At 42.2% G+C, this 25,603-nt stretch overlaps 1 protein-coding gene across 1 annotated transcript in view; it reads left to right on the plus strand.

Annotated features, from left to right (window-relative positions):
* Positions 1-11,063: 11,063 nt before the first annotated feature.
* Positions 11,064-25,603, plus strand: part of DKK2 (dickkopf WNT signaling pathway inhibitor 2) — a 53,479-nt gene continuing 38,939 nt past the window's right edge. Inside the window, exon 1 of the mRNA XM_080374072.1 lies at positions 11,064-18,451. Coding sequence (XP_080230198.1) covers positions 18,194-18,451 — 258 coding nt within the window. The 5' untranslated portion in view covers positions 11,064-18,193. The remainder of the gene's footprint in view (positions 18,452-25,603) is intronic.

Here is a 25,603-nt window from a genome sequence, read left to right on the forward strand (position 1 = left end):
AGGCTAGACGTTGGCTAAAGAGATAGGCATCCAACAACAACAAAACTGTGAAACAGACCAAGAGGATATAAGCAAAGGAATGGGGTTGTTTTCATCTTGAAACTTTAGATGGATTCCTGAGATTATTTAGTGCTTTTTTAGCCACTAAAGTTCCCACTGGGCTCTGATTTGTCTTGATCTGGTCCAGTCCAGACATTATGACTTGATCTTTTACATATTCTAAGATGTCACTTGTATTGCTAACCAGCCTCTTAATAGAGACAGCATAACTGCTGTCAGCCATTATTTCCCCTGGAATAACTACCTCACTGCATCCAGATAACCATGAAGATCATCGGTTGTTGCCCAACATGGAGAAGTTCCAACTACTACTCCAGTTGGGAAGACAAAGTTTTCAGACAGCAGTAGTAACTGCTACGTAAACTCCACCATAGAGGAGATAGGCTTACATTAAAAACATATTTATCATCTGCAGCTATTCCCTGTGGAAAGGGGATTTTGGGACTGATGCATCTCTTTAGGTAGACGAGCCCATAAAATCAGGCTAAAATATGTTTGAGCCACCAGCTAAGTGCACAGCTGAACCTAGCATAGCTGAAGAAAGACTTCATGGAAGTGTATGGGTCAAGAGTTAATAGCTGGGAAATATGCCAAAGTCTAACAATTGGAAAATACATTTGCTGTGCTGCTTTTTGGTATAAAGCTCGTAACATGTCAAAGTAGTGAGTGACAGTTACTTGTACTGCGTAAACTGGATACAACAGTTCCTCATCTGTCACAAAAAAAAAATCAATTAACATTTCAAAAGGCATTTTATACTTTTCAGATGAGACTGACATTCCAAACGTAATATTTAATCTGTATGTCAGCAGCTAATTTTCCTGATGTATTACGTCATTTTCTGAGCATATCTAGAGAAACAAGATTAATACTAAACTTCTATTTTTTTGTTGTTGCTTTCAGAATAATTATAGTGCAAATTTTATTAATTATGGAGAATGATAATCATTATCATAAAATAGGAATCACATGTTTCATGCATCTGTAATTCCTACGAAGTGAATAGGATGCTTCATTATTACCATTGGCAATAGCAGCAGCAATTCTTATTCTTTTCGTATGAATCAGGCTTTATTAGTATCAGGTCAAATATTATGTACTATGACAGAGTAAGACTCTCTAAGGATGTGGGTAATGATGCATTGCAGGGGCACGAATGAGCAAAAAGGAACTGTGGCAAGCTTTGGGTAATCCTGTGTTTCAGTCCAATCCTGTAAACTTTTAAGCACATGTTAAACTTTACTCATGTAAATGGTGAAGCTCTTGACTGAGGCCTGAATTATCTAGCTGGAAGGAGAGCATTGCTTTAAAGTGGGAGCTGCCAGCCTGTGGCATAGAAGGCACACGTGGCCTTTGAAAGATCTCGATGTATTTAACGAGAGCCCACTAAGAGGAAGGCTAAAGACCCACCAGCCGAGCATTAGCATGTTATAAACCTGCTGCAAGCACTGTTTCGCCAGCACTGGCAGGGCTCCATTTCCAAAAGGCTACTGCATAAAAGTGGATAGATGATGCAGTCCAGAAGGGTATGATACAGAAGATCCTTCCTGAGGGTCTCATGTTAAGAGATGCTCAGAGACATGCCTCAGTCTGCTTCGCTCTGTGATGTGTAGGTGGGGAGAGCTTATTTCGAAAACACAGAAAAGCACATCCAAGCTATAACAGCACTGTGTGTATTAGCGCAATTATTACAGCTCCTGAATCAGTAACGTCCTATCCATTTATTTCTTGGGTTAGGATTTTTTTTTTCCCCCAAGTGGTATAAAAATTCTGATGAAAAAGTTCTTGATGCACTGAGCCTTTGATACTTAGTTGGAGCAATGGGACTTCTGTAGTTCCAAAGTCTAGCTTTGCTTTAAATTTTGCTCGCTGGACTAAGTATTTGTGATCCCTAATTCAGGACGTTTAATTTCCTGCCCTCAAAACAGAGACTTGTGGAAAACTGCATGATTCTGAAGGCTTGCGCTCAAAGCGCGTTGAATACCTTTGGGAGAAAAATAGCACATGGCAGTGTAAAGAAGCATCTCATTTTAAAATGAGATGACAATTTAGCAAGGTGCAGCTGCTGTGTAGCTCACTAGAGGGCATGTGACCGTACTTTATACTCCCGAAGATACAGAAATTCTGAGTTAAGAGGGGTGGGGGGAAGAGAAAAAGGAATAAACCAGATATAGCTGCACTGCAAATAGAAAACGTTAGACTTGCAGCCCACTTATTTCAATTGCTCGTTCGAGTACGTTTTTTGGAAAGGAAGTTTAGATTAGCCTTGTAGTATACATACGGTGCCTTTTCTTTACTAGGGAACTGAGGCAGAGGTATGCTCTGCAATTTACTCTGAATTAATTTTATCCACTTCTTTGTTCTTACTATTTTTTCTTAATGTTTCTCTGGGGAAAAAAATGTAGATACCATACTGATCCCTTCTTATGGAAGCTGCCAGAATAAGCAACTCAGATATTCGCTATGAATATTTCGGAATATCTAGCATTTCTATTTGTAACCACTTAATCTTGTACACATGTTAAAGGAAATAAATTTTTTAAAACAATTATTTTAGATTTAAGTTTTCTGTAGGCAATAGAACCTAGAGGACCTGGTTATTTTTAATATATAAACTATGCCCCTACCTTGGAGCTTTAAAATATAGAGGCATTTGGGTCAGTTGTTTTCATCTGCTGTATAAACAGCCCTTAAATCTTCTGAATTTCCTAAGTATTTCCAGTTGCTTTCAATTCTGGGGTTAAAAAAAGGCATAATCCAAATAAGTCTAGCAAAACAGGTTTCCCCCTCATTTTTCTGTTCTGTCTTGTATTATGCCTGAGTGCAAAGCCATTTATGTCATCTACAACTGCAGCAACTTTGTATTTGCTGAAGGTGAGAGGACACACGTATAGTACTGATTGGTTAAGAATAGATGATACAGCAGAAAAGCATTGCTTTTGGGAGTCCTGGTCCAAATTCTGGACTTCACTTAGGTTTTGTTTGAGTTCAGACTCTTACTGGTACAGACAGAATTTCATTGAGCAGTAGCCTGTGTTTTTCCAAAGCATTGTTCTTCATCACCTAGGTCCAGAAACTACATCTGAAAGAGAGCAAACAAACAAAAAAGTCCAGCAATTCTCTTGGACTTGGCAGTGAAGAGCCCTGCAGAGGGACTCTGTAACTTCATCATTTGCTGAGGTGGTTTGTTGCATCCCCCATCCATCTCGAAAGAGGCAAGAGGCAAAACATTTGTGTGATCCATGAGTGGCCGCTGGAACCTGCCAGCTCCTCTCTGGCATGCAGTTCAGCTGAAACACATCTGCTAATTTTCCTCCCTGATCCATGTCACTGGTTGTGGCATTGCTCTTTCTCAGTTTTTCATTTGTGTGCTCCAGGTACCAGTGCCTAGTCAGCATCCAGCCCCACTTGAGTTTCCAAAGCTCTTCACTTTGCCTTCCACCCCTGACGTGGGGTGACATGTGTGCTCTTATTTTTCTGAGCTTGCTCCTCTGCTCAGCCACTGAATCACCCTGGATCTCCCTTCATACGGCCCACATGGCTTTTCTCTCCCTCACTGTTAGTGCTCCCTTTGTGAACTGATAACTGTATGTTTTATGGGGGAAAAAACACAGTGCATCTGTGCAGTGAATGTTAAAAACAGAGGGGAGATAAAAAGCTGCACTTTGGACATGTAATAACTAAAAATTAAATTAAGCTATCCTCCTTAATCATTCCTTGACGTTGTCTTTTGCAACAGTGCCTATAAAAAGCCTCTGAAAGATGATATGGTGGAGTCACAGAGGAGACTAGATAACACTATGTCTTTAATTATAGTGCAAAAAGATGTAAAACATTAAGTATATGAAAACTAAACATCAGTAGCTATACACTCCCCCATACCCTTCATATGTCATTTTAAACAGTCTCCTATTTGGGCCAGAACCTCTGGTGGCACCTGCACTGCAGGCTGCAGCCCGGTGTGCAGCAGGGGCTTTGGGACGGTGTGTCAGCCTGCCTGGTGCTGGTAGCAATGCTGGTGGGGCAGCTGTCAGCCCAGAGCAGACCACAAAACCACTTGAATAACCAGGCCGGTTAACCTGCTGTCTTCTGCAGCTAGCACCTGGCCAACTCGGTTAAAAACAGCTATTGTAGCTTGATACCACGCTACCCTGTGCTCGCCTAGTCACATCCACTGTCCAGGGAAGGGACGTGAGGCTGGCCGGTGCTGACAGGTGGCATAGCAACAGCAACGTTCGATAAAAACCTGCTCTGGGAAGTGGGGCCAGTTGTTGCAGAGGCGCTGTGAAGCTCATTTGACATGTAACAAAAGTCCTCGGGTATGCTCTCCGTCTCATCTGCATTTAAGATGGAAAACAGCTGGGGTTAAGCTGGCACACTTCAAAATTTTAAGTCAAATAGTGACATTAATGAGGGACTTATACAAATCATCCCCCTACATTACCTTACATTCTGACTCAGTAAACACTAAAAAATCTACTGTTCAGCCATAATTAGATTAAAAAAAAAAAGGGGGGGTGGGGGGGTGGGTGAGGAAAGCAGCAAGCTTTTTACTGAAGAAAACACTCAATGTATCAAACTGGCAAGAAAGTGGGTTGGGTTTTTTTCCCAATGTTGTTTCTCTTATTAAAGAAGAACCCCATTCTGCATCTGCCATGAAGATTTGGATGGTGGGTTGAGATCACACTGAAAGTCAGGGTGGCCTACATCAGAAAAGTTGCATTTCACAGAACATTTGCTATTGATATGTTGGGAAAGTGTCAGACTCGCGGGAGGACTGGAGAGTATTTGCATGATACATTAATAAGAAACAGTTTAGTATACTAGATTACTAAAGCATGGTTAATTTTGAAGCCAAAGCCCACACATTCTTAACTTTGTTTCCCAGCTAAGAGCCAGTATACTCATGTATTGTACAGGAACTGGAGCATTATTCTTTGAAAGCAAACCCAGTGTTTAGAAAATCCAAAATTGAGCTAACAGTGCAGCATATAGGCATCGCACAGGATGTTATTTTAAGCTGTAGTGCAGAAATGTCAGTACACTTGATATCTTTATTTGCAGCATGTGTATTTTGAGAAAGCAGGTTACATACTTCTTGCTTTACAGGTCCTGTGACACTGAGAGTTTCATTTGTCTTGGGAAGCTTGGCATCTGACAGACTGACAGAAGGTCTATTCAACAGTTCGGAGAGGTTTTAAGAGAGGCAGGGAGGTATGCTCCTCCAGTTTTGAGAGGGACCTGCTTTTTGAGACTCTTCTCCTCATCCCAGGATCACTTTGAAAAACAAGTTAATTTCTGAGCTTTGGAGTTTAACTGAACTTAACTCAGTTTAACTGAGTTTGCTGTACAATATCCCCAGCTACCACACTCGTCTTCTGGAAGCATTAACCGCCTTCCCCACCTTGAAAAGAACGATGGCCCTATAGGAATGTATGTTCTCTAGAGCTAATTTTAAACACAGTATCGAAAAAGTAGTCCTATTTCCTAAAATCATACGAAGAATTAGAACTAGAGTAGATTAAGTGTATTATTAGTTTAGTCAATGTAGTCAAAAAATAAAACAACTTCCAGGACAAAATCAGGTCTTGCAGCCATGCTGCTGCAGAATGAAAAAGCTATCAAATGCTGCCATAATTGGCTGGTAATCTGTAAATTCACTGGTTAGGAACTGAGCAGTCATTTTTATAATTTAAAGTCAGAGCGAGAGAGAGAGAGTGTGTGTGAGAGCTCCTCATTTTCTTGATTTTTTTTTTTTTTCAGGAGGGAATTTCTGTCTTTGATAATGAATGCATGGTAACAGGCAGTGCCTTTCACTGAAGCAGAAGAGCTCTGCCTCCCAGCCACTTTGGGCTGGGTATTTGCCTTGCGGTTAATTTCACTGTTGCTCCAGTGAGAAACTCTTGAGTTGTAGATGGTGTCCTCTGAAAAGCGTTCCAGATTCTTGCTCCTTCTTTTAGTTGCTTGGGGTTGGTTGTTTTTTTTTCTTTTCCATTCCTGTGATAGTAACCATCTGGATTGCTTTGATGGCTTGCTACTGACAATGTGGGTTGTATGTGGTAGCAAATAAACAGAATAGTCCCTTAGCCTTTAACAGGGTCACAAAGTAGTACCATGTGATTTGGGAGGGGGTTATTTCCACAAAGATACTCCTCACTCCTGCCCCAGTAATACTGAGTTGATGATGATCTGTAAACCAGTGGGGACAGAGATAACAAACAACATGTGTAGTTAGACAATACGTATGCTAAAAAAATTAAAACCCCAGATAATGTAACAGTAAACCCGTATTAATTTCCCTTTGATTACTTACAGAATCCCTGTGAAGAACCTTCTCTTACTCAGAGTTTTAAATGAAGTATTATGGTTTTATCACAATGGTATGTTTGTGATGCACAGAGACATGGATATAAAAGATTTTTTTCAGTAATTTTATACAGAATTTTAGAAGTAGTTACAGAATTGATGCTTTGCTTTAACAAGAAGCCTTACATAGAAGTTAGTACTTTACTTTTCTTTCTTCTTCATTCCCCCCTATTTCAATTTTGCAGACTATTTATTCTTATTTTGTGGAAATTTCCTCTCTGAGAAAAGTTAAGATTTAGTATGTGTCAGTAACAACTTATTTTCATTTTGTATGTAGAATTAGGAAGATTGCATGGCCCAGACATGAAATATGGCGTAGAAGTGAGGCATTCTTTGCACCTTGGCAGAGCCAAGTCTAGGCAGGTACACAGAAGTAAAACACTTGAGATTTTAAAAGTGTAAATGACGTGTCCAAAATTAATCAGACTGCAAATGAAAACAGAGTCAATGTGTTAAGTTACAGGTTTGAAACCTTGGGTTAAAACCTATTAAAAAATAACCATAAAATGTTCCTGGATTATTAGCTGTCTTACTTCTTCCTGTTGACTCTCTTAGTACTTGTTCCCTTTCCCTGTTAGTTTTTGCTCTCTTCTTCATAATGTGAATTCCACTGTTTTAGTAATTTAATCGTTTGTTCTCTCACTATCAGTACTTTATACAATTTTGATGTGGCTAGTAGCACCTTTTGTTGCAGTCAAGTACTCCTATGTGGATTCAAAATCTATCATTATTGACCTGGGCAATATGAGTGATTTCAGTACCTACTGTGTCAGGATACAAGTTAATATTTTGGACTATGAACTAACGCTTCAAGCCTCTAGGGAAGCCTAAAAGGTCTAGCCCGGGCTGAAAGAATTAGAATTATTAAATGAGAATCATTCTAAAACCTAACATTTCCATGTTTCCATTAATTCATTATGTTTTGATTTGAAAAAAATGGAAAATCAAATTCAAAGATCAAAGTCCACATAGCTTTCTACACACAAACTAGCATTTCATCTAGATTATACATGTAAATAAAGTTGCAGCTTGCTCCTAAGACATAAAAAGCAAAGGTCAGATGATGGAAATAAAGGGAAAAACATGTAAGTCTGTTTGTTCTGCATTTCTTGGCAGCCAATACATTCAGTATTCTGGTACTTGTTATGCAGAAAAAAAGGAGCTGCCTATTGTGGATAAAAGCAAAAAAGGCAAAGGACCAGTTCTGTTCCTCTTGTAACTCCATCAGTGTCAATGGACTTAAACCAGGAATTCATTTGGCAGGGGACTTTGAGTCACCACTTGAGGTTCCACTCCTAACTTCTTCTAAGACCCAGAAAAGTTATGCCTAGTAAGGCTTGCCGAAAGGTCTGATTAACTCTTTCAGCTGGAAAAATCTGGGACAGAGCAGACCCTGGAGCACAGTGCTAAGAAGAGCCAAGCTTTGGGAAAGAAGCTTGGGCTGAGGTTTACATAGTTATTGTCTTTGAATTATCAAAGGCCAGAGTGGGACTGAGTTACCAAATGCCAGAACGGGAGTAAATTTAGATGCTCCCTGGAGTATTTGTGTTCTGAGCAGTGAAGCAAGCTCCCTTCTCTATCGCACTGGGCTGCACACCAAAGAGCAGAGGCTCCCCTTCCTTCCCCTTCTGATCGTTTTTGTCGTTGTCTTACACTGGGAGAAAATTGGGGAAACAACTGTAATCAGGGAACGGAGTGTAAACATGCAAGCACAAGAGGAAAATTGCAATACATTGTTCTCACCTGTAGCTATTGAGCTTCACAGTTGTTCTTAATCACCTGCACAACTAGCCAGGAATGCAGCCTGCCTAGTTCATTGAGTGGCTACACTAATTTTAGCCTCCTTGAAGATTTTAGGGGGAAAAAATGTCCCATAATTCTGGATTTTGCTGTAGCTTTACTGAGCAGCCATATAGGTAATGTCTTTAAAACAATACGGATTTAACTTTTCTTTTTCTGTCCACTTTCAGCAACAGATAGAGAAATGAGATGGAGTATATTCAGTGCTAGCTGGAGGTTCTTTTACTCTGCTGTGCAGGATACTAATTTGTTCTTTTCCCACTTCTATGAAAATTACATATGGAATGCTATTTTTCTTCTTTCACAACAAACATCATGCCCACTGAAAAGCACACCTTTGTAGGTGGTCAGAAAGCAGTCATTAAGTTGGCATTTCAATGAAAAAGCTGTCAATTGAAACAAATAAGAATTTTAAAAGATTTCAGGAATGAAATCAATTTGAAAAACAAAATGTTCCATTTTTTTTTCCAAATCACTTTTTATTTAGACATTTACTTTATATATCGCCAGTTATTGCAAACATATTTTAATGAAAGGACTAAGTTGATCAGGAATGACATGTAAAACAATATTTCATTAAGAAGTGAGATGTGAGATGTACCTTTATTTGACAATTATTTATGAAGTCTACTTTTTTTTTTTTTTTTTTCAGAACACAGCCCACCTGGAGAGGCAGCTGGTAAGTGATCAATACCAGATTCTTATTTTATCAAATGCAGTTGTATTAGCCTGTTAGTAGGATGGATTTTGACTCTATTTAATGAACTAATCAGCATAAATTCTTACATTGCAGATAAGGAATTTTTGCCATGTCATATTATCTCTTGATTCTACAGCAATACACTTGTGCTAAAAAAAATGGCATGGGGTTTTATGTTCTAGAAGACCTATGTCTCTATCTTTTAATTGTTTTCTTAGATAAAGATGAAGGGTAAAATTGAGCAATCACACAGAGAAAGAAACAACCTCCCTAACTCCCTTTTTTTTGCAAAGCAGAAGCTCTATCCTTTCTCTCTTTCTCTGAGAGGTGGATATTTGTTACAGCCTGTAGATACACCATCCTAGGTCCAAAACCATTTGTTTAAGGTAGGTTTGCAAGAGAAAGCAAATGATTGAAGATACTTTTACATTTGTCTTAACATACAGTCTTCAGATGTGACTGCATTTATTAGAAAACAGAAGATAAATGTAATAAACAGCAATCAGCTTTTTCAGTACTTATTATAGCTAAGGTTGCACAATGATTTCCATTCTGACTCCCTTTTCAGCCTCATAATTTTCTGCTGCTTTCATTCCTGAGAAGGGAATTTTCCTTACGGTTATTTTTCTTTGGAAAGTTTGAGTAACTGGCTTCAATATTGCCAAGAATATTGCAAAGAAAATGGGTGTATGTAGACTTGCTAATTATAAGAATTTTCATTGTTTTAACAACTCTTCAACATATGCAGCTGGGGGAGGGAGGCTGAAATTTCAGCTATTTTCATATCAAGTCAGCCGTCTTTCTGGGCTACCGCGAATTCATGTTTTGGTTTGTGCGTTGTGATCCTCTGGAAAACCACGTGCTGTGCATACACAGCGGAGCTTGCATATGTCTTCCTTGCAGTGCTTGGTGCTGGGGACCATTCTGGTGGGGCCAGCAGCAATCCTGCACGCAGCACGGGAGGAGGGCGAGAAAACGCTGCCCGGCCATTGCTGCTCCTCTCCCTCTCGTGTGTGGCTTGCTCCTGGCTGTTCCCGGCAAGGAGAGGGAGACCAGAGGGTTTAACTTGTGGCCTTCCAGGCACACGGCCCGCACCTTCACTGCGTTTGGCTGAAACCTTTCCTTTCGGAAAGTACTTTCTCTGATAAATGCTGAAACATGTATTGCTTTGGGAGCATGGTCAGGCTGAGTTTACTCCGGTGACACAGTGAAGGTGTTTTGGAGAAAATAGTGAAGGGGCTTTAAAATGTTTTGAATTGACTGGCTGTCATGTTGGCTTTTGACGCAGTGTTTATTGATGGTTATTAATTTTGCTGGGCGGGTGGTGTTTGCCTTTGCTCTTCTCCCAAGAAATCGGTGATTCCCACTCCGAAGGGTTAATGGCTGTCAGAGGGGTTGATTCAAACCCTGAACTGTGAGCAACTAAGCTACTGGAAGCACAGTCCTTAATTAACTGTGACACCATCCTGGACTGTTTTAATCGGGAAAAGGAGGTATTTATGAGGAATAACAGTGACAGTCAGTACTCGCCTTTTCGAAACGGAAATCAGCAGGAGAAAAATCATAAATACAGATTTCCAAACAGTTTTATTGCATCATTTGCCTTCCTGCTCATGAGGAGCGTGGCATTAGGAATGAGACCGAAAAATACAGAAATCAAAGGAGGCGATGTTTCTTCGCCTGTTTCCGTGACCGGGGCCGCCCGCCGGGAGCCCGCCCGCCGCCGCGCTCCGGGCTTGCGGCCGTGCCTGCCGGGGCCGCGCTCCGGGCTGCGGCCGTGCCTGCGCTCCCGCTGCCGCCGGGGCCGCCCGCCGCCGCTCTCCGGGCCGGGCGGCGCTTACCGCGGCGGCCGCGCTCGATGACAGTTTTGGGGGGAGGGGAGCCTTTGGGGACAGGCCATCCGTGGCCGGGCTGGGCAGGCGCGATGGCGGCCCGGCGGGCGTGCCCCCCGCGCCCCCAGCCGCCCCCCGCGCCCCCAGCCGCCCCCCGCGCCCCCAGCCGCGCCCCCAGCCGCCCCCCGCGCCCCCAGCCGCGCCCCCAGCCGCCCCCCGCGCCCCCAGCCGCCCCCCGCGCCCCCAGCCGCGCCCCCAGCCGCCCCCCGCGCCCCCAGCCGCCCCCCGCGCCCCCAGCCGCCGGCGCCCCTGCGCTGCGCGGGCAGCGCGTATCCCAGCGCACAGTGGTCAGGGATGAAGGCGGAGGAAGAGCTGTACCCGCCTGGCAGCCTGTGCCGGCGGCTGCAAAAGGGGGTCACAGGGGTATGGCTGCGGCTTTCACCCGTCCTCTGGCGAGAGGGGAGGAGGAGCGGGCCAGCCTTCGAGGCAGAGGTCGCACCTACGGACTTCAATGGAAGCTCTGATGAGCCGCTCCCCCGATGCTAACATAGAAATACTGGCTGTGGAGAAGAGCTCGGCGGTGGCTGTAGGCTGCATTAGCACGGGGTCCTGCAGCCGACGCCCACCTGTCACGCTTTTGGGTATCGCGCCCCAGCCCACCCTCTGGGCGCCTTGCAGGGGCCACGGAGCACCCGGTGGAACAGCCGGGGTGAGGGGATCCCCGTGCCCTTTGCCCCCACCCCACAACGCATGCCTGCACTGTCTCGCCCTTGTACCACAAGGGGAGGGTGGAAATTGGAGGGAGGTTTTGTTGTGAGCTGAATACTGAAAAAGGAAAGAAATGAACCCAAAATGCATCCCCATAGAGAGCTGAAGGACAGAGGGGAAGAAGGAGCTCCTTAAATATGCTTTTTGAAAAGAAAATGTTGCATTGTTGAGCTGCAGCCTTAGCAAAACTAGGCATTGCTTGATAGCCCTGCTTATTTTTTTTTCTTTTTTTTTTTTTCCCCCCAGAAAATTAAGTAAAAGACAGAGTAGGCCCCAGGAACAATGCTAAGTGAGATTTGGCCATATCCAAGTTGTGAGAATTGCTGCAAGGGGCAATGGAAATTCTGTGCAGCTGGTGAACCTAAAAAATAATAACAGAAAACAGTACACCTCTGTGTTATACAATATCTTTCATACAACATGTATCCCAAAATGCTTAAGATAGAATTAAAAACAGATTTAATTTGAAGAACAGGTAATTTTGTTTATTTAACGGAAAGAAAAGCATAGGACATTAGACTGAACTAAAGCTGGTGTAAATCAAATACGGTTCAATTGAAGTCAAGTGGCTTAAAATATAGATGCTGTAAAATACACAAGGATTGTAATCTGGCCTATAATATTTTACATTTACAGTGTGAAGTTTTGGCCCTTTGGAGGAGGTCAGGTAGAGGCTTCCCCAATTTTCATTCTATTTCCTTTTTGTCCTTATATTGAATATATTATTTACTTGTGTTCCATTATTTCTAGTTTTTGTCTTGATTTCTGCTAGAATCTGCTTTTTCCAAAATTCCCTCTTTCAAAAAGTTTCAGAGGGAAAAGCAGGGAAAAAGGCAAAAGGAAAAAAGGTTGCTCCTCTTTTCCATGTCTATCTTGCCTCCCTAAAATCCTCCTCTCCCCCAAGAAAAATGAAAAAAGGTCTACAAGAAATTTAATCAAACTCCCTGGCAAAGAATATAAGGGGGAGGTTCATATAGAAAAGCAGAAAGGTAGTAGAAAAGCAATTAAAATGTTGATATTTTTCAATGCAAATACTAACAATTTTTTTTCTTTCTTTTTTTATGTTTTTTTTTTTTTAATCTTGGCAAGAATAAGTAGTGAAACTGGAAAAATTCTACAAAACCTTTGTTTAGGGCCACTCATTTTTTTTCCATTAAATTTATAAATAAGTTTAATTAAAAGAAACACCAAAACAATTGTAAAACAGAAATATGCATTTGGAAGACTTAAAATTCAAACGTTTGTTCAGTGTGAATACCTGATTTAGAAATAGTACAAGCTTTACTCTGTGGTGTGTCTCCTCTCTATGGGTGCAAATAAGACAAAGAACCCCCCTACTTTTCTTACAGAAAGCACACCCATTTATCCTGAAAGAGATACAAATGTGTATTTCTGTATTGATATATATATATTTTTAACATTCAATGTGAACTGAGTACTTGCAGCTCACTCATGTAGTTCTCTGTGCTTGCAGCTGGAGGTCTCACTGGTGTTTAATGAACGTTTGCCCTTTTGCCTGTCAGGCTTCCGTGACTGGGTTGTAACCTCCAGTAATCCTTCTGCCTACTGGAAATCTGCAGGAAGAATTAGCAGTTAAAGCTGAGCATGGGGATATTCAGACAATCTGCCTCCTAATTTGGGGCGTAAGTGCCAACTCTGGAGGATCCCAGGAAGATTCACGGTTATGTACGCAGTGGTCAGGAGCAGGTTTGGTCTCTGCAGTATGGTACGTGATGAGAGATTGCTAGTGACCATCCCATGGCATGTCCCACTGACTGGTTGTCGGGGTAATGCTTCTTTCTTTGTTCTGTATTGTTAGTTGCAAAATGTCATTTGGGGCAAATGACTGCACTGCTCTGAAATGTTTGACTAACCACAGGCACACACACACAAAGTGTGAGGGCCCTAGCTTCTCCAAACTAGGCATCCAAGCTTAGTGGTGAACTTTGTGGTAAACTCTTTGCCTGATCTTCAAAAATGTGACAGCCTGTGCTTAGTGCACTTCATGCACCGCATGCAATTCATGCACCACAACCGCTGGGTTTTATAGCTGGTTCCTCTGGTAGATCCCCCATGGCATTTAAACGTTTTAGATGCCCTCAATGTCTCTCAAAATCTAGGTTGTAGTGGCACAGTCATAACTCTGAAATGTAGAGATGCTTCTTGTATTTTTGCTTCCATATCATCTTATATGAGTAGATATTGTGAAGTAAATCTGTGTCTTTAAAGGACATAAAAGTTGCTGCAATGAGAAGCATACAAAATACACACCTAGGTTTGGAAGTCTGTATTTGACCAGCTTGAAGAACCCAAGTCATGGTCTGAACGCTAGTTAAAAGTGGAATACACACCCACACACCCATCCACCCCCAATACTAAATAGCTTGTTTCTCTACAAGTATATCTATATATCATGTTTTCATTAAAAAAAACCAAACCACAACAACCAACCAACCACCTCCTTCCCAATGTAGATTTAGTGTTCTGCCCATCTATTTCTGATTTCTTCGGTCTTGAGCAGCATGTTGGTCTGGCAGCAGCTGCCCTGCAGTGAAGTGGGTTGTTGCTTCCTCTGGAGACAACCCTATCAGGGTAGCGAAGCAAAACCTGTTTCCATTTCCTCAGAGATGCTGCAAAACTATCTTCCCTTCAGAGCAGTGAGGTACAAGGTAAGCCTTGCCCTGTTGGAAAGATACTCATTTCCATTCCTAGTAAATAACAATTAATGCCTGGAAACTTGGTTGAATCCAGCTGACTGATGACCTTCGTACTTAGCTGAATCTGGACTGACTTGAAAAAATGAGTTTGGATACCTCTTCTTAAACATCAGAAATGCTTTGAGCATTCCTCCCTAGTTTTTTCCAAATTTCTAGTGGTTATGAATATATGGGGACTTGGTTATTTACATCTAAGGAGTTGGAATGTGGCTTGATTTTTATATGTATTAATACAAGTAATAATTTTAATAAGGTATTAATAGGTATATATTTAACTAATTTAGACAGAGCCTACTTACAGTCTGGTCCTTTAGGTGCTGTGTGCCTCTCTTTAATACCACACATGTCCATTTATTTCAAGAAGGGCTGAATGATAGTCACATGAGGTCATCATACTGTGTTTTTATTGTCATGGATTCTCTTTGCATGTCTCATCAGTTTATTTTGTCCTCTTTGTAATCTTCCCTTATTCAAGGCGACTCTGGTGGAGAATACTCCACCAATGAATTATTAATTTCTGTTCCTTCCTGGGTAAGAGAAACACAAGTGAGATAACATCCCAAAAAGTTGTAATTTGAGGGGGGTTGCAATTGCTGTCACCAAAGTTAACAAATCAGTTAATAGATTCAGAGCCCAGCTAAATATATCATAATTTCTGAGTTGTATCAAGCATTTTGGAGAAGGGGGCTGTTTGAAATGTGAATTAACACAACCTTCCATATATTTTGATCAATAGTACAGACCCACTTATAATTTTTTCAAATGTCTTAGGAATGAGAAAATGTCATTTTGCTTGTCCGGTTTTTGTGGTCATCTTGCAAAACCTGCTGACTTGATGTTTTTACAAATTTGGCACCATCCATGAAGCAGGACAGATCAGGGCTAAGGCTTTGTGGTGGCATATATGGAGAACACCAGGAAGAGAGATGTGAGTTGTAACTTAAGTGCAGTTTATTTGTCCCCAGCAAGAAAACACAATGTGACTAGGGCAGTCCATTATCATAGGAAGAGGAAATGCAGTATTAACTTGTTAGAAATCAGAAAGCTGTCATCAGTTTGTGTTTCTCCACTTGATCCTACATGAATGGGTGGCTGGACTTCAGCCCTCCCATGTTTGTGTGCGAGGCTGCATATGCACGTGTGTATGTACACCATGTATGTATGTCTGAGTGGATTGCTTGATTTTCTGTGGCTGTGATTACCCATTTTGTGTGTGTCTGGTGTTTATATGGCTCTCTGCCAACTTTCTATGAAATTATCTGTTAGACCTTTTCTTGTGGCCCTGACAGCTGTTTGCTTTTGGGTTTGGGAGGGGTGAAACACCAGGAGGGCTAGGTGACAAAAGTCAGGTCAAAAACAATCAAAAAGGATTGGCTTTTATCACTTTCTTGTGAAATTGAAAATTCCTTTCTGATCTTTTAGAAACATTTCCTTACAAATGTCTTCAGGAATTATCAGAGATGAAGACAGAAACGTAATTTTATTTTATTTAAGGCTGCACAAAGATGGAAGAGAGGAAATGCTGTGAAGAAGGCAAACTTTTTTTTCCTTCCATTCCTTACTCCTTGCAAAGCTAAATCCAGGAATTTTGATTCTGAACCTAATTGTCTGAAATCAACTGTTAATAAAATTGCTTCCAGCTTCAAAGCCAGTAAATGTGAGCTCATTTGAAGCCCAAGCCAGAGCAAAGGTCATGTTCTGTAGAACAATTTAAAATCAAATCTGGTATTGGGGGCTGATACGTCATTTCATTTGTTATTTTAAAAAATAAAATAAAAATCAGTAGTAATTGCCTAAAGTAAGAGATCATTAGATAAAGATTTAAAAAAATAAATCTGCCCTGTGAGATGGGATTAAATCCTCCCAAAGAATTCTAAGGTTTGAGCTGTGGAAAAAGCTGTAAATTAATCTACTCTTTGCAAGATGCTCTGTTTAATACAATACAAGCCCTAACATGAGAACATGTTGCTAGCAGTCACATGTCGATAGACAACATTTTATAAAACTTACCCAAGGTGGTGTGGTTCATGGAGTATTCCCTGCAGAGAGCAACTAAGACCCCAGGACGGCTTCTGCTGACTGAGTGGGAGTAGAAACACTGGAGGCCAGGTGTGCCCAGCTTCTTGCCTTAGCAACTTCCTTTTCTGTGGCTGTTAATTCAGAAGAAATGAAATTTCAGGTGTGCATTTCTTCTTCACTCCTTCTGCCACGTAAAGAGGTAGCGTAACTGGAAAGGATAACTGGTGAGATGCTTAGAGGAGGGACCCCTTGGGAGAGGTGGTAAACGTGAAAATTCTCTGTACTGTTCCCAGTCAAGGTAGCGTTCGTACATGAACCTGTGGGACAGCAAGAGGGCTGCTCCTCTCACCATCTTTTTTTCCCTCCACTCCACTTTCACATGTTCAGGGGAAAGACAAGGGCTTGTAGCTGCACAGTACACAAGTGCCCCATAGTGATGTTCTCTGCACTAAATCTTTTGCAGGTAACAGGGAAAAGGAAAGAGCTGGGTTTACTCCAGTTCTGCTAATTTTGTGCTCCGCGTGCCTGTTTTTTCTCCGTGTACCTTTCTTTTTCTGAAACACAGTGTTCTGGCGCTGCGGCAGGGAGCTGCAAGTGCCTTGGAGCGTGTGGGTGTAGTTATTAGCACCTGGATGTTTTTGAGCGATCAGATGCATGTGCACGTCAAGGACACGGAGCAGGTGGCTGCACAGTAAGTCTCTGGGGTGGGCAGTGACACTGCGGTACTAGAGGTGTTACGTTTAGGAGTAGCGCGGTGCGTTAGTGGCTGGACGTGCCCTTTACCTGGGCAGCGGACTGCAGGCGCGGCTGCCAGATTTGGCAGGTTTGCGCCAGCCCCTTACTCGTACCGCAGGCAGGAGTAACGCGCTCCGCGCCTCTGAGCATTTCGGGGAGCCGGAGCAACTCCACCCCCTGCTCCGGGGGGCAGCGCCGTGTGGGGAGCCGGCCGGCACCCCCACCTCGGGGCTGGATGCCGGCGCCGTGCGCCCCGGGCCGGAGGGACGGGGAACCCCCCGGGCCGGGGGTGGGACTGGCGGGGGGACGCGGCGGGAGGGGGCGAAAGTGGCTGCGCGGCGCGTCCCTCCGCTGGGCTGGGGCGAGGGGACACCCGCCGGCGGCTGTAATAATAAGGGGGGCAGCGAGAGCCTGCCGGGGACCCCTGAGTGCCCGCCGGGGGTCTGCCCCTCGGCCCCGGCGCCCCCGTGGCGGGTGGGGCCAGCCCCGGGTCCCTGCTCTGCCCGCCCCGCCGGAGCCCCCGGCCCCGCACCGGGCGGGAGGAGGAGGAGGAGAGCGGGCGCTTTCACTCCTGCTGGCTGCAGAGGCTGAGGCAAAAGACAGAAAAAGAAGGAGGAGGGGAATAAAAAGTCAAGAGAGGGGGAGAGAGAGTGAGAGAAAACTAAGCCCAGCTTTTGCCGGTGCTGCTTGGATTGGATCTGGTTTGAGTTTCCTCTCTGCTGGCTTGTGCGGCGGGAGAGGAGGAGTGGGGGGAAGGAACTCCGCGCTCCCTCCCTCCCTCCCTCCCTCCCTCCCTCCCTCCCTCCCTCTTCCTCTGAAGCTCAAGCAAACGCGCTGGTGGGGAGCTGCCCTGGGTGCAGTTGCCTCGTAGCTTATTGCTCTCAGTTATTAAAGAACCGCCTGGACTTCTCGAGGACCTGGAGGAAAAAGCCATCGCTTCACAGACCCGATAGTTGCTCAGTGCCTATAGACTTGACACATCTTTTTCCTAGGAGATTCTTTTTTAAATTATTTTTCTCCCGTGTCTCTCAGAACAGCAGTTCCTTGAGTGTGTGGCATTGAAATCCGTTGCTTCGTTAACAACTTTGGGAGATACTTTTCAAAACTTTTTCCCCCCCTCTCTTTTGTTTTCTTTGCCTTAAAAAAAAAAAAAAAAAAAAAAAAAAAAAAAGCTAATCCTATTGGGGGGAGGGGAGATGATCGTGCTGATGTGGAATAAGTGCTCCTGCTGTCTCCTCTTACTAGCCGCGGTCCTGATCGTGGAGAGCTCCCAGCTAGACAGCTCCAGCTCCAAGGTGAACTCCATCAAGTCCACCCTGATGGGGGAGGCTCCAACTCAGGCAACCAACAGATCTGCAGGCATCCACCAGGGACTGACGCTTTCTAGCAGTAAGAAGGGCAAAATGCTAGAGCAGATGGGAAAACCTCCCAAGCACTATCACCGGCAAGGAGAGGTAGGACATCGCTTCATTGCTCGAGTGTCTGTCCGTCTGCGTGCTATATGCAAATAATTGCTAGTCTTGCCCTCACATTGTTTTCAGCACTTTGCAGTGTTTAATTAATTAATTTACTTCATTGGGATTGTCTGGGACAATATCATCTCATAATTGGTGTTAAGAACTGCGCGAATGGGAGTTGGAAGGTTTAAAACCTTTCATTTTTCTCTATCGGATGAATACCTGATGGAAGAAAGAGTAACCGAAAAAACTGTAATCTTCAGCATTTCTCTGACTCCTTCAAAGGGCTGCTAGAAGTAAAGGAAGACGTTTCTTGTTATTCTTAGACACTAAGTGAATGAATTTCAATAGGTGAGGAAAATTTGAGCGTGAAGCGAAAACTGTGTTTACGGCAGTGAAACAAGATTGGTTTTAAAAGTCACACCTAGAAAGTTGATCTCTGTTGTCTTTCTCCACGGTGAGAATAAAATACTGTCCCAGTGGTATAGTTTAAGGCACATTTATTTGCTTAATATGACAGAAAATAAGTTCCTTGTCCAGAATATGCTCCAGTGGTTGTGGAAGTTATGTTTGGTTATGTCTAGTTGAGATAAGCAGGGAGTAACAGCCCTGAATTTGAAGTTTGAATGTTAGGAAGAAAGAAAAGATTATAGAAACTTTATGAAAAAAAGACCCTGAGTTGTATATGCAGTCATCTTTCCTCTCTACTCTGCTTGGAATCTTGGAAGTCTGATAGAACATTATCTTTGTTCAACTATCTTTGCGGTAAACTCTAAAGCAGCATTTTAAGCCAACAGTTCTCTACTACTTTATCAAGTCTCAACTTGGATGGTATGAATGTTGCACATTGTGGTGTTGAAGGATGTAGTCTTCAGAAAGTACAGATTTTATACTACTGGGTATTATTAGTACCTCCAAATACAGCTGCTTTTCATAAGCAAGAAACAGTGTAGCAGCAAGGGAGCTGCCAACAGCACTAAAAAGGCAAAACACTCAACGCCTGAAGTGTCTGTATCTTGCCTACATTTTCCTTAAGGCAGCAGAGAAGCTGCAAATGAGTGAAAGGTAATCCACTACATTTGCTAAAGTCTGTCACATCAGCTTCCTAATAATTGAATGTTATCATTTGGGTTTGTGTGCAGGCATAACAACAGTGGTGGTAGTTTTGGGTTTTGCGTGTGAGAAATTTGTTTTTAATCTGCTCCAAGCTTTCTTTCCCTAGCCACTCAATTGTTGTATAATTTACCCAGAATCTGGTTGCCTCTCCTTACCTCTGAGCAGTTTAGTAACAGATGCTGTGCTGAAGTTTCATATTACTGAAATACTGTGCTCTTTTCTAGTGCACGTTGCAATAATTCCTATGTTAAATCACCTTGAGGAAATACAGGAGCATGGGACCATTTCTTATGTGTTCTCCCTGGGCTTTCTTTTGTTTTCTGTGTATTCACAAAAAACCAATATATAAGACCTATCTTCCTCCTGAGTGTTATCTCTGCCTCATGAGTTTCAGTGTGGGTTCTTGTGGGGCTGCGCTGTACAGCCCCAAACACAATATATAATTTTTGCCTCTTGGGGAAGTCTTGCTGCCTTTCCCTATGTGCAACATCTTTAGCACTTCAATGTGTATTCAGCACAATGTTGAGAATGATTGATTATAATTCACCCAGTTCCTGGAAAACAGGTTGCACTGCCCACCAGTCGTACTTGCAAGATTTGCCCCTTGCCAACCTGGATTGTTTGCTGGGGACTTCTAGTTACTGGCATGAACTCACAAGGTACACTGCAAGTCAGAGACAACACTGTAAGTATCTGTAATGGTAAAAGAGGTGGCATGCATGTTAAGATGTCCCGTTTGTAGCACAAGCAAAGACCCCTGGAGAATCAGCGACTTTGCCTCTCAGGGAGCAAAGCCTGACCTCCCGTCAAGGGCTGTCAGTGCTGGTTCCACCCTCCCTGGGACTCCGTCCCTGGCTTCTGCACAGTCTCATGCAGATATAGTCCACGTAAATGTTTTCAGCCATCTGCCTGAAGCAACACAATTAACACAGAACTACAATAAAAAGAAGAAAAGAAAGGAAGAGAATAGAAAAACAAACAAAAAAACCCCTTTTGTGATAATTCTTTATCTTTAGTAATACTTCCAGTTGCGGGGTTGGTAAGCTGCTGCATTTTTTAACAGCAGTGTCACACATCTCAACTAATTAAGACATGAAATTTTCATAATTTTGTTTTAAAGTATCCTCATATTAAGTTAGTACTTGATTTGGTTAGATTATGGGACTTTGTGCTGAAGTTTTGCATGCTGTTTGCTAAAAGAACAGGTTTATGCTTTTCTTCCTAAAACAATCTATTGCATTAGTTGAATTTATAATGTGTCAGAAGTGGGAGTACCTTTTATGTCTTGGTAACATTAAATGGTGAGCTCAGCGTCTTGTTTACAACTAGGAAATAGTCTTAGTAGGGACCAAGGATATGCAGCTTAAAAGAAAATTAATAGAATTTTGCTGTATCAGCTCTGAGCTGTGCGTTCAAGTCTCTGCAGATATCTGTAGTGGAAATCAGAGGGCTCTCGCTAAAACTGATGAAAAATCCATCAGCCAGCAACCTATTTGCTTATTCAGCATGGTAAACTAATGCACTTTCAGAACATTTCTCTAACATGTTAATGTAAGAGTTTCAATTATGTTAATTCTCAGGACTAGGAGCAACTTGGGAGTCTTTAATCAGCAATAAATCATAAGATACAATAGTTCATGGCTTATCTAGAGTGCTGATATATTTCAGCTGGTAGTGTCAGTGCTTCTGCCCAGAAAGAGAAGGTCCAGCACTCCTTCATCAGGCAAAGTTCCAGTTCAAATTAATGAAAATACTCACAGGAGCAAAGCAAGCTGATCCCGCTTGCTGGAGGGACTGGCAGAGAAAATGTGGATTTTAGCAAGACTTGCATTTTTATGTCTTTCTGAGGAATATTATATATTTTCTGTTCTTATTCCCTTTACTACCTTGGATCAGTAGAGAATAGAAGCACTGACAGGCTAAATCAGTGAGATTTCACTGTCTTTGCTGTTCTTCACAGTCACTCCTTTTTTCTCCTTTCTGCAAACCGTTAATGTTCTCCCAATTTCACAGAGAATTGGAAAGTACCTACAGGATTTGCACACGGGAAAAATATGCTCTGAAATAGGAGTGTACAGTGCATGTTAGACTGGGTTAGTTTTTTTGGGGGGGGCAGTACTATATAGTGTCTGCCATCAATTTCCTTTCAAAACTTGATTTAGAGAAATGGCTTCTAGGAACACTTCAGTACTGTAGCCACTCTGAGAAATTGTTCTGGATATATAATCTTTCTAGATAAATATGATACGGTAAATAGAATCATATATGAAAAAGGACAGATTAGCAATGATGGTGGCTTAGATTTTCTGCACGTTGGCTACAGCTTCCATTGTGTTAGGGCAAGCTTTTCTGTGTGAGTGCTCTTGCTCAACTATAGAGATGCAATTTGAAATGGAAAATCCCACGTACTGTAGCTGTGAGTGAAAGGCATAGCCATTCCATAAATTCCTGAACGATGGCTCTGTAGCATCTTTAATTCACTTCACCATCTTTTTGACTGCTTGCCTCTGGATTATAGTCCCCTCTCCTATCTGAGGCTTGTCTCCTTCATCAGTGCTAGGGTCTGCATTCCTTCACAGTCAACCACCTTTAATGATCTCGTAGGCTGAGACCTACCAAACGTTATTTCTAGCCGTTTTCATTCTTTAATCCATGGGCGATATTATCTTCTGCCCTTTCCAAGTCCTGGCCACAAGCCATTGTTTCAGCTCTTTCCCCAGCAAGATGTGTCTCTTGTTCCCTTTGCTGCTGCATAGCTAGTTGAGTTTGTGCTTCCCACTGGGACTGTCCCTCCCACTTCCCCCACATGCACGAAGGGCGCAGCAGTGATGAAGGGAAGAGCTGGGACAGCCAAGAGAGGGGACCGGCACAACTGTGGGGCTGAGTAAGAAATGAGGTCTGGAAAAGGGAGAGAGGAGTGAAAAGCTGGGACAGGTTTTAGCACTGCAGAGGCACAATAGACAGATCTCAGATAAATCTTTCTATTCCAAATGTACTCTGTTTAAAATGTACTTTTTTTTGTTTAAACTCTATCGCAGCTTGAGCTAAGAGGCTTGAGACCACAGAAGCCAAACTAAAAAGGCATTAATCCAAATGGCTAAGTTGACACTGATCTCATACCTATCATCGCATGGACATACATGTGTTTCTTGAACAGGACGTAGTTACCCACAAGGACTTGCTAGAAAATGCTTGGATGATGCTTTGTAGCAAGTAAAACAGCATGAGATGTAGTAATTGACTGCAGTGCCCTGAGAATGTTACAATAAAATGTACCAAAGACACCAAAAATGTAAACCACAATATCTTAAATAGCTAGCAACAAAGACAGTATAAATTATTTCTCCATGGAATTAAAAATAAATTAATTACAATACCTAGACATTACATCCAGAAACAGCTTGCTTTTTTTTTTTTTTTTTTAATACTACTAATAAAAAACCAACAGAATTGCTAAATCTGCAGAGGTCACCAGAGAATGTGTTCTTTGCTCTTGCTGTTTGCTGTTAGGAATCTGGGAGGCATACTGGTTTACTGGCAGCAGTCTTGCTAAATAGCCGAGTGGCTTGTCTCTTGATTGCAAAAATGGGATGCAGAGTATTATCTCCTTCCTGGGTCATGCTTCATGTCCCCTTCAATTTGTTGTTATTATTTGACTTCTTCATATAGAGCAAAACCTCCTATAAAGTGGCTTTACTACAACTATTTCCTATTAATGTTGCATCAATGCCTAGAAAAGTTCCAGGACCTTAATGTGCTATTGGGTGTGCAAATACTTAGGAAGAGTCAGTCTGGAGAGTCTGTCAGAGTCTAAGGACAGCACAAAAGATGATGAAGAATGATTACATTTTGCCCTCAGAAAAATGAGTCTGATTAACTCATTATGTTTGATTAACTGATGTTTTGCAGATGCAAATACAGCACAAGTTTAATTTTGATTTTAATTATCTCAACACCGGACGTATCTTGCAAGCACTTCATATCTCATGGTTTGTCAGTTGAGCCTTTGGTCCTTTTACAGTTGTACTTACAAATGCCTCACCCTGGAAATGTCGTTTAGGAGGAATTTAACTCTGCAAAGGAAGAGTCTCATGAAGCTCACGCTTCTGTTTGTTTCTTGAGCATTGCTTTCCTCTTCGGGTTTTGCATATCTGAGGTTTTTTAAAGTATATCCAAACAAGTTTTATATGTATGTAAAAGTGTTAATTTGGACAACACCTTCAAAGCAGAAACCTTCCCTTCCTGCCTGGGCTTGCCAAGCTCATGCTACCCCTACATTTACACACTGGTTGTGGCTGGCAAAAGTCAGGGTGTAGTGGGCTGGACTTGGAGGCAGCAGCCCCCACTTGGCTCCATCCTCGGCACATGGCTTGTCACCACGTCCTGCTCCTGGGGAGCTTCGTGTTGGTGTCAGCACTGCAGTTGTTAGACATTCGATTTGAGGAGCTGAAGTTTGTATGTCACTGCAGAAATGGGGAAGAAAACCAGAAGCTGCCTCTGCTTTTCCTGCATCAGTAAAACTAGGTGTATTTTAGATATTTTTAAAATATTTATTTTTTTTCTTTTAGAACTGAGGATAATTCTTTGGGTATCCTTGTTTTACAGTGTTATGTTCTAGGCCGTGTTTCTGGTACTTTTAGGTTGAAAACAGCTTCTATGAGCTTCATATTCATGGATGTGAAAGGCCCATACAAAAGCTACGAAGCTCAGAAGGTTTGTTTTGTTACTTTTTAAAAATTAATTTTTCCTGCAAAAGTTTTTATTTCTACTAGAGAACACGAATATTAATCTCTTCTTTTTTGATCAGATATAGGATGCGCAATGACTGTATGTGTCCCCAAAGGTTGCTTTTCTTCACTATAATTTTCCCCTTTCTGATTGAAAGGCAATCAATGGAAAATTTCATGAACACAAAGCAATTTTCAAATTGCAATGAAATGCAAAAATAAGTGAATTTGTGATACTTCCAAGCTCATTGCAGAATCCTTTGTTCAAGAATGAGCTACAGAAAGTAGTGTTTTAGAGAGAGAGATGACATAGAAGGATACATATGTTCATACTAAATGGCCAAAGCACAGCGATTTTCAAATAAAATAATGAGTTTTGTTCATCTCAGTTACAGTATTGATGGGATCAGCCCTAATCCCATCTATGATTTATACAGTTGTGTTCACACAAACAGAACTTGAGTTATGAAAATTAACGGATGTGAACACAGTGGGGATGGGGAGTTCACTCATTTAGCAGCTATTTTGTTCTTAGTAAAGGAAAGACCAGGGCAACGCTACAAAAAAGAAAATCAAGTTTAAGAGTTGTTGGATTTTTTCCCCCTCAAAGTGCATAAGCACACAGTTCAGCCTCTTGGGACTTTCTTAAAGCTAAGCTTTGATATGATTGAATTTTCATATGCACAGTAATGAATCTTGGAGACATGCATGTTGCACATATGTAGCGCAAATGGCACTGGTTTAGCATTTTTAGCAGTTAGCGAAGGTGGACTGTTCTGCACATGCTTGGGAATGAGGTGTTGCTTCACTCTGGAAGCCCTCTGCCTCATTCTCTGTGCATCATGTAAGTGTGAATCAGGCTGTGCATGCTTTTAAAAGTGTATTTATCGGTCCAGTGAATGAGCAGACAGGGTTCAGTTCTACGCATTTTGGCAGCTTGTGTTGAGTAGAAGCAGTGACTTGCTGTCAGTGTGATCTCTTCCCTGCAAGTCTGAAATGCCTAAAGCGGAGATGTCTTAAAAGGAATTGTAAACGGAGTATGTTTATGTTGCAGCAGGAAACTTTTATTCTTGGAATCTCATTCTTAGCTAGAATGGCATCAGGGAAAGTAATGCATCTGATGGGGACGATGCTCCTTTATTTTTCCTTTTGCACAGAGCAGGGTAGTTTCCAGAATTTTTTCTTTTGCTATGTGTTCTTACAGGAAGTGGTGCACCTCTTCTTGACAGCCTGCAAAGGTCCTAAAGCTGGACATTTTGCTGTAAAACAAGGTCTCTGGAAGCCAAGGAGAGAACCGTATGTAAAA

This window comes from Falco punctatus, assembly GCF_963210335.1.
Source record: "Falco punctatus genome assembly, chromosome: 1".
Taxonomy (NCBI): Eukaryota; Metazoa; Chordata; class Aves; order Falconiformes; family Falconidae; genus Falco; species Falco punctatus.